Source organism: Salmo salar, chromosome ssa14 (assembly GCF_905237065.1).
Source record: "Salmo salar chromosome ssa14, Ssal_v3.1, whole genome shotgun sequence".
NCBI classification, from domain to species: Eukaryota; Metazoa; Chordata; class Actinopteri; order Salmoniformes; family Salmonidae; genus Salmo; species Salmo salar.
Genome location: NC_059455.1, coordinates 41011585 through 41021869, shown reverse-complemented (window position 1 = coordinate 41021869; position 10285 = coordinate 41011585). Strand labels below are relative to the sequence as shown.

At 41.6% G+C, this 10285-nt stretch overlaps 1 protein-coding gene across 1 annotated transcript in view; it reads left to right on the top strand.

Moving 5' to 3' along the window:
* Nucleotides 1-5345: 5345 nt before the first annotated feature.
* Nucleotides 5346-10285, top strand: part of klhl24a (kelch-like family member 24a) — a 50854-nt gene continuing 45914 nt past the window's right edge. The window contains exons 1-3 of the mRNA XM_014141205.2: nucleotides 5346-5633; nucleotides 8952-9055; nucleotides 9331-10175. Coding sequence (XP_013996680.1) covers nucleotides 8981-9055; nucleotides 9331-10175 — 920 coding nt within the window. The 5' untranslated portion in view covers nucleotides 5346-5633; nucleotides 8952-8980. The remainder of the gene's footprint in view (nucleotides 5634-8951; nucleotides 9056-9330; nucleotides 10176-10285) is intronic.

Below are 10285 nucleotides of genomic sequence, written 5' to 3'. Positions count from 1 at the left end.
CAGTAAAGAAAAGTAGTGTACAGTATACAGTACAGTATACAGTCGAGTACAGTACAGTGCAGTATACAGTAGAGTATACAGTGCAGTATACAGTACAGTATATAGTCGAGTACAGTATACAGTCGAGTACAGTACAGTATACAGTCGAGTACAGTACAGTATACAGTCGAGTATACAGTAGAGTATACAGTGCGGTATACAGTCAAGTACAGTAGAATACAGTATACAGTAGAGTACAGAGGAGTACAGTATAGTAGGCAGTGTAATACAGCACAGTATACAGTATAGTACAGTTTACAATAGAGTGCAGTAAAGAAAATAAGTGTACAGTACAATACAGCACAGTCGAGTACAGTACAGTATACAGTCGAGCACAACACAGTATACAGTAGAGTACAGCACAGTAGAGTACAGCACAATATACAGTGGAGTACGGTACAGTATACAGTGGAGTACGGTACAGTTTACAGTGGAGTACGGTACAGTTTACAGTGGAGTACGGTACAGTTTACAGTGGAGTACGGTACAGTATACAGTAGAGTACGGTACAGTTTACAGTGGAGTACAGCACAGTATACAGTATAGTACAGTATACAGTATAGTACAGTAAAGAAAAGTAGTGTACAGTACAATACAGCACAGTAGAGTACAGCACAGTATACAGTAGAGTACAGCACAGTATACAGTAGAGTACAGCACGGTATACAGTAGTGTACAGTACAATACAACACAGCAGAGTACAGTACAGCACAGTGTACAGTAAAGAAAAGTAGTGTACAATACAATACTGCACAGTATACAGTCGAGTACAGTACAGCACACAGTCGAGTACAATACAGCAAACCGTCAAGTACAGCACAGTATACAGTAGAGTACAGCACAGTATACAATAGAGTACAGTATAGTATACTGTACAGTATACAGTAGAGTACGGTACAGTATACAGTATAGTACATTAAAGAAAAGTAGTGTACAATACAGCACACTAGAGTACAGCACAGTATAGTACAGTATACAGTAGAGTACAGCACAGTATACAGTAGAGTACAGCACAATACAACACAGCAGAGTACAGTACAGCACAGTATACAGTAGAGTACAGTAAAGAAAAGTAGTGTACAATACAATACAGCACAGTATACAGTAGAGTACAGTATATAGCAGTGTACAGCAGAGTACAGTACAGTATACAGCAGAGTACAGTACAATATATAGTAGACTACAGTACAGCAGAGTTTAATTAAGCAGAGTACAGTACAGTAGAGTTTAATTCAGCACAGTGCAGTACAGTAGAGCACAGTATACAGTAGAGTACAGTACAGTAAAAAAAGTTGTGCATTAGTGAAGAAAAGTATAGTGTATTCAGTACAGTACAATAGAGTAAAGAAAGTGAAGTATAGTTCAGTTCAGTACAGTAGAAGTGCAGTACTTTAGTATTATATTCTACTGTACTCTACGGAATTAAACGCAACTGTACTGTACTTTAATGTACTGTACTCTACTGAATTAAACACAACTGTATGGTACTGTACTCTAATGTACTATACTCTGCGTAATTAAACACAACTGTACCGTACTCTAATGTACTGTACTCTACGGAATTAAACTGTACTGTACTGTACTGAATTCAACTGTTCTGGACTGCTGTGGAAGATCTTCCAGCCAGAACTGTCAATAGGCTAACCAAAATGTTTTGTTTATAAGAGCGTCTTTGAGATTGTTGTTGTAATGAAAAGCACTATACACATTAAACATGTTATTACACTGTACAGTACTCTACTGAATTACAATGGACTCTACTAAACTCTACTGTACTGTACTCTACTGAATTACTCTGTACTGCACTGTACTCTACTGTACTGGACTGTACTCTGCTGAATTAAACTCTACTGTACTGTGCTGTGCTTGCTGTCCAAACTTGAAAACATAGACATCTTTTCAACATCTGGAAAATACAGTCAGGTCCATAAAAATGTGGACATTGACCAAGTTATTATTATTTTAGCTGTCTACCACAGCATATTGGAATTGAAATTAAATAATGAATATGAGCTGAAAGTGCACATTTTCAGCTTTAATTTGAGGGTATTTACATCCAAATCGGGTGAACGGTGTAGGAATTACAGCACTTTTTATATGTGGTCCCTCTTTAAGAGACCAAAAGTAATTGGATAATTGGCTGCTCAGTTCCATGGCCAGGTGGGTGTTAATCCCTCATTAGTTTGTTTACAAGTGAACAGATATAAGGTCTAGAGTTGATTTCAAGTGTGGCATTTGGAATCTGTTGCTGTTAACCCTCAATATGAAGTCCAAAGAGCTGTCACTGCCAGTGAAACAAGCCATCATTAGGCTGAACAATCAAAACAAACCCATCAGAGAGATAGCAAAAACAGGTGTGGCCAAATCAACTTTTTGGTACATTCTTAAAGAGAAAGAATGCACTGGTGAGTTCAGGGACACCAAAAGGCCTGGAAGACCACAGAAAACAACTGTGGTGGATGACAGAATAATGATTTCCCTGGTGAAGAAAAACCCCTTCACAACAGTTGGCCAGATCAATAACATGCCTACCTCCTGGAGGGTATCTGTGTCAAAGTCAGCATTCAAGAAAAGACAGAGTAAATACAGAGGGTTTACCACAAGACGGAAACATTGGTAAACCTCAAAAACAAGAAGACCAGATTAGAGTTTGCCAAACAACATCTATAAAAAGCCTGTACAGTTCTGGAACAACATCCTATGGACAGATGAGACAAAGATCAATTTGTACCAGAATGATGGGAAGAGAAGAGTATGGAGACCTGAAGGAACTGCTCATGAGCCGAAGCATACTATACCACCTCATCTGTGAAGCATGGTGGAGGTAGTGTTATGGAGTGGGCATGAATGGCTTCCAATGGGCCTGGTTCCCTTGTATTTGTTGATGATGTGACTGCTGACAAAAGCAGCAGGATGAATACTGAAGTGTTTAGGGCTATATTATCTGCTCAGATTCAGTCAAATGCTTCAAAACTCATTGGACTGCGCTTCATAGTGCAGATGGACCCGAAGCATACTGCGAAAGCAACCCAATACTTTTTTAAGGCAAAGAAGTGGAATCTTCTGCAATGGCCAAGTCAATCACGTGACCTGAATCCAATTGAGCATGCATTTCCCTTGCTGAAGGCAAAACGCCCCAATAACAAGCAGGAAGTGAAGACAGCTGCAGTAAAGGCCTGGCAGAGCATCACCAGGGAAGAAACACAGCATCTGGTGATGTCTATGGCTTCCAGACTTCAGGCAGTCATTGACTGAAAAGGATTTACACAAGCAAGTATTAAAACTCACAATTTAATTTATAATTGTTAGTTTGTCCAATTACTTTTGAGCCCCTAAAATGGAGGGGCTATGTATAAAAAATGGTTGTAATTCCAACCCGGTTCATACAATATTTTGGACAAAACCCTTAAATTAAAGATGAAAGTCTACACTTAAAGCACATCTTGATTGTTTCCTTTCAAATCCATTGTGGTGGCGTACAGAGACAAAATGATGCAGTGTGTCACAGTCCAAGTACTTATGGACTTGACTGTAGTTTTTCTAGGTGTCTTTTCAACTCATTTAGTACTTTAGTAATGGGGATGGATTATGACCAGCAACCCCAACATCAATGTGACAACCCCCCCCCCCAATGTTAATTAAGATGCTAGTTACCACATGGCTTGACCTATAATAAACTCACAAATAGGCTTGAAATAAAGCTCTCCCTTTCCTGTTTTCAATAAAAGTATTTGTTTATAAATACTTCCATCATGCAACAGTTTATTAAAGAAATAAAAAGCTATGAATATTTACTTTCACCAATAAAAACATTCTAATATTCCATCTCACCTCGATGTTCTGTGACCCTGACCTGACCACATGGAGGATACACATGTTTATCTTGAAATGATGACACACCCCTCTTTGAGTTCTGAGTAATAACCAGTGTGACAACAAACTAGTGAGACAACCAACCCCTGTCTCCTCTATGTTGTCCTTCAGAAAGTAATAACAGCTCAAATCCCCCACGCCAAGAGTCTGTGACATGTACACTTCTGACATTGAACTTAATTGACCAAGCTGCTTTCTCTGATTCTATCATTTTCTGAATGGTTAGTTAACAGTGAGTAGGTTTACATGCACACTGATAATTCGATATCAAACTGATTTTGGCAGATGGTCAACTATGGCATTAGTCATGAGTAGATATATGTTGTAGTCCTCAAAGAGACCAGATAGAGGGTCAACAACATCTGGAATCCACATCTGTTTCTGGATGTCAAATGAACAGTACCACAGGAACTGGAGAAATGTTATCTAACTACTGATCTTCTTTAACCCAGAACTAAAATCTTGGTAATTTGGTAAATGCCTTATTATTTACCCAGTCTGTCCACAACAGATTATGTAACAACCTGCTTATCTATCAACTGTCATGTCAATGTAAACTAAAGGTAACACGTTTTTCGAAAATAATTTTGTCAAGAAATGGCTTTATTTTCATTACTCACAATGCCACAATGTATATGCATTGAACATCCACTAGAGGGCAATTGTGTTTAAAAACAGGGCTTTCGACTGATGACGTAAGGCATTGACAAGTTGGGACAAAACATTGAAAATGGGTCAGAGACCAAAAGTGAGGAAGTAGCTCTCTAAGGATAACCTTCCTTGGCTAAATGGGATTGTGCAATATTGTAATGAAATTACGACATGATTCATTTAACTCCTCCCTACTGTAGAGATTTGCAGCTGCAGCAGCATGTTTTCAACCGTTCTACCCACGTGCCCCATATCGGGTTACAACTGAAAAACATACCCTTTGTTTACCACATGGCTGAGAGTTATAAAGATCTTCACTGTTTTATGTAGCTTTAAAATTATTTTAAAAACCAGGACAGTAGAATACAACACAACTATATGTCATTGACCAGTGTGTGATTGAAAATAATGTAAATTGTTGTTTGTTTTACATCCAATTTATATTGTAAAAACTTTGTCAGCTTTCAGCATTAAGGAAAGTTACTAAAGTATGTCTGATTCACAGTACACTTGTCTCTCAACTCATGATCATAAATGACCTGATGAGTACTCATTAGGCCTATCGCACTATTGGGCAATAGTCTGCACTTTATTACACAATTGGTGTTGACAACAAAGTTTCCCGATTTTTTTGTGGAAAAAGTGTTCAACTTCAGGGAAATTTTGTTTGCAAACAAAGGCCAGCCACGCGGACGACAGAGGTGCTTTGGGAAGTGCTGTTTTCTGATTGCACAACTCTAAGGCACAACCACTTCTTATGAAATACACTACCCATAAGCACCAATAATTCCAGCTGACTGGGTCGGCATATTCTGAGGATGTGACCTATATCTCGCTGTGATGTTTACACTTTGTTACCGTTCTTTGTCTCTGCGAGCATAACAAGTCAGGATGTCTGGGACATAGAGAAATACATATTTTTCTGTTTTTCTTTATGTGTAAAGAAACCTCTTTTTATCCTAACATTTTTGGACCAAGAATTTTCGGAACAACATTTTCTTTAAACTTTTTTTTTATTTTTCCACGACTCCAAATAGCCGAGGCGGCTCATACTGAACATTTTGGATAAGGTAAGGTACTTTATTAAAAATAGCAAGTAATATATAACGTGCATTTCAATACGCGTTTGTATTCAGTTGTGCCATTGGATTTTTGGTCAAGATACCATATGCATTAATTTGTTGCCCTAAGCTTAATTGCTCACTGTTCAAGGTTGCCGAGAATAAGTCATCGGTTTTTGGCTGATGGGACACCATTGAAAAGCCTACCATCTATAGCAGATATCACGAGTTAACTTTTTTGGAGTTGTTATTGTACATGTGTTTTATGTAAAACATTTTCAGTCATAATCCACATATTGCTACATAATAATAATGTTCGATTCCATGCTACATAACATTGATTCTGTCAATTCTGATCAGAATTTAATCTGCTCAAAGTTTTTGGGGATTTGCTTGTTTATTGTGTGTAATTAATAAAATAAAATAAAAGACGTGACAAGAAGACGAGGTCACTGTGGCTATATAAGAGATGCAATAGCTGTTACATGCGGAGTAAACTCCGCTCCACCATGGAGTGGAGTTTAGTCCGCTAATTTTGTTGTGGTCTTTATATAGCCTATAGCTACACAGGTCATAAGAAGGGAATGTTACATGCGTCAGGGAAGGAGGCACTGCCACTTGCAAACCCTGGCTTTTGTGTTACTTACAATTACTAGGAGGTGCTGCAGCTGTGTACTAGGATAACACACGCAAACTGTTCTGTGTTTTGTTCCGCTTGTGCGTCTGGCGGTGCACCGCCAGGTTAAATATAGCCGGGATGAGAGTGACTACGTTCATCAGATAGCTAGCCAGACCCGTGCGCTGCGGTTAATAACCGCCTCGATTTAGTAACGGCACGCACGTGACCTGAGTGAAGAGCGCGCGCTAGTGCCTCAAAGACGTCATGAGCAATGTCAACGTCTATATATCTTTATGTAAAAAAAACCACGCAGATTCTCCTGGCAGAATGAGACAGAGTGAAGGAGTCATTTTCCCGTCTAAATTAAATAGATGTTTTGAGATAGATGTCCTGGGGCTATACACCTGTGTGTGTGCGTGTTCGTGTAAAAACTGTGAGCTGAAGACAGCCTATGCATACCTGTTTTTTGCTCCGAATTTGCCATTCTCTGGAACTGAGAAAAAAAAAATGACTCAGAAGGAGTGACCCCGAGGCTCTTCTCCCAGAATTGACGGTAATCTGGTTTGGCATTAATCTGGTTTAGCAGTCAGTCTGTTTCAAAGACTATGCCCCTAGGCACACACAGTTAGAGGATCACTGTTGAAAAGACTATAGGCCCGGCTTCAACCGGTGTCGCAGATTGCTCACTGTTAAAAGCATGATGGGGTGATGCCTATCTTTTCTTCACCTAGTTTCATTCAAAGCAAACATGATTGATGCACCATTGCACAACAACCTTTCTAGCTCTATTGTCCTTGTGATTGCTGGCCTTTTCAGCTGTAGTACTATGTCCCAGGGAACATCTGCTTCAGTACAGAGACGGAGGAAGGGGTTAGTTTGTAGATATGTGCATATTTACCTGGTTAAATAAAGGTAAAAAAAATAAAAATTCAGGGCCGGCCCACCCGGCAAAGTTAATTTCCTGTAGTTCTACACATTTTGCCATGGGGTGTAGAGAAAATGTTGCAGTTTAAAGCAAGTTCTCAGAAATTCTACACATTTTGTGACTAATGCCATGTTAATATGATATTTGTCGCAGCGGTCTAAGGCACTGCATCTCATTGCTAGAGGCGTCACTACAGACCCTGGTTCATTTCCAGGCTGTATCACAACCAGCCGTGATTGGGAGTCCCATAGAGCGGCGCGCAATTGGCCCAGCGTCGTACGGGTTAGGCTTTGGCCGGGGTCGGCCGTCATTGTAAATAAGAATTTGTTCTTAGCTGACTTGCCTAGTTAAATGTATATATATATATTTTTTATAAATATCAAAATCAATCGGGGCCCCCTGGAGGTTAGGGCCTCTGGGTACAGTATTTGATTACTACAAGTCTAGATAGCTGGCTAGACTAACTACCAATCGAAGCGTTGTTAGCTGACATGCTTACTGTCAGTGACTGACATATCGAGAAAAACTGCTGATGCACTACCACATTTTGAAATTGCATCCGGTGTGTTCTACTATTCTAACTCTCAATAGTAAGTTGCGATCCCTGCTTGAGTTCTAAAAATAAATTAAATACAATTGTTTTGGGGACTGGGGCCCCCTGGCGACTGTGGGCCCTAAGCGACCGTTTATGTCGCTTATGCCTGGAACTGGCCCTGTGTGTATGGCTGGAGTTTCTAAGCCCTCAAAACTATTTTTTTTCCTCTACTGTGATGCAAGATACAGTAGCTCTACCCTGAAGATGGTGGAATTGTTAGTACAACTAGTTTTCTCTCTCTGAAGCGGAAAGCAGGCTGTTTCCCTTGTGACTTCTTTATGGCTATTGCCTCTGGAGTGTACTTGGTTTCTCCATTTCGTCACAGCAGCAGTAGTTCAAGTTCAGTAGTTAAGTTCAACTTCAAGTGACTTGTACAACTTGATTTATACTTATTTATAACAATTGTAAGTTTTGATCTAGAGCTACATAGGCTTATAACAGGTCTATAACACATGCACAATCAGATCTACTGTTTCTTAAGGTATAACACCACATATAACTTGATATACACTTATATAGGGTTATAACATACATGTAACACATTTATAATCTGAATTAAATATACAGCATAAATAGACCTATAAAACGAGTAAACAGCAAATTTACATGCTTGATCATCACCCATATCTACTGTACCACTTTAACCTTTTTTCCTGTTGTCCCTCCAGGTATCTGGTCGGTCTATAACCTTATTTCCTGTTATCCTTCCTTCCAGGTATCCGGTCGATCTATAACCTTATTTCCTGTTATCCCTCCAGGTATCCGGTCGGTATATAACCTTATTTCCTGTTATCCCTCCAGGTATCCGGTCGGTCTATAACCTTATTTCCTGTTATCCCTCCAGGTATCCGGTCGGTCTATAACCTTATTTCCTGTTATCCCTCCAGGTATCCGGTCGGTCTATAACCATATTTCCTGTTGTCCCTCCAGGTATCCGGTCGGTCTATAACCTTATTTCCTGTTGTCCCTCCAGGTATCCGGTCGGTCTATAACCTTATTTCCTGTTATCCCTCCAGGTATCCGGTCGGTCTATAACCTTATTTCCTGTTATCCCTCCAGGTATCCGGTCGGTATATAACCTTATTTCCTGTTATCCCTCCAGGTATCCGGTCGGTCTATAACCTTATTTCCTGTTGTCCCTCCAGGTATCCGGTCGGTCTATAACCTTATTTCCTGTTGTCCCTCCAGGTATCTGGTCGGTCTATAGGGCAGCAGCCATGGTGTTGATCCTAGGCAGACGGCTCAACAGGGAGGACTCTGGGACCAGGGACTCCCCCGCCGTCAAACGAAAGGTGCTCACTAAACACACTCATTTTATCACAACTCCGAGTTCTTACTAGTCTTGACAAGTGTTTTGAAGGGCAATGTGTGTCAATTATTTCTCAAGTGGCAAATAAAAACATATAAAACCAAATTTTTCCAAGAAGGAAAACAAACCGGAAACATGGCCAAGACCCCCTCTTCCAGTTTATAAACCAGTGTAGGGTTATCACTTTTGACTGTAGATTAAAAGTTACAGAATAGGCCTTTAAAATTAAATTAAACTAATTTGTTTCATCCCTTCAAGGTGTTCGAAGTGGACTCCAAAACCCTGACCGGTAATGAAGTTCTGGAGTTCTCCTCCGGCTCCTCCCACTCGGAGGCCATCTTGCAGGTGTTCAACGAGTTCCGCGACAGCCGCCTCTTCACCGACGTGGTCATCAGCGTGCAGGGCCGCGAGTTCCCCTGCCACCGCGCTGTGCTCTCTGCCTGTTCCTCCTACTTCCGTGCCATGTTCTGCAATGACCACCGCGAGTCACGTGAGATGCTGGTGGAGATCAACGGCATCCTGGCCGAGGCCATGGACTCTTTTCTCAGCTACGTCTACACGGGCCGCGCCAAGATCACCACCGACAACGTGCAGTTCCTCTTCGAGACCTCCAGCCTCTTCCAGATCTCCACGCTCCGCGACGCCTGCGCCAAGTTCCTGGAAGACCAGCTCGACCCCTGCAACTGCTTGGGCATCCAACGCTTCGCCGACGCCCACGCTCTGAAACAGTTGGCAAGCCGCTGCCGCTCGTATGCCCTGGCCAACTTCCCTGACGTGGCGCAACATGAGGAGTTCCTGGACCTGAGGAGAGACGAGCTGGAGGAGTACATCTGCAGTGACGAACTGGCCATCGGGAAGGAGGAGGTGGTGTTTGAGGCGGTGATGCGCTGGGTGTACCACAGTGTGGAGCCCCGGAGGCCCGTGCTTAAGGACCTGCTGCACCACGTCCGGCTGCCCCTGCTGCACCCAAACTACTTTGTCCAGACAGTGGAAGGAGATCAGATCATCCAGACGGCGCCAGAGTGCTACCAGCTCCTCCACGAGGCCCGGCGGTACCACGTACTGGGCAACGAGATGATGTCCCCCAGGACCCGCCCACGCAGGTACTGTGCAGGGGATGCTGGGAGGTGTAGTTCAGAGACTTGGTCAGTCAATTAAATTCAATAGAACTGCATTGTCCCTCAAGGGGAATTGTATTTGGCACAGCTTTATG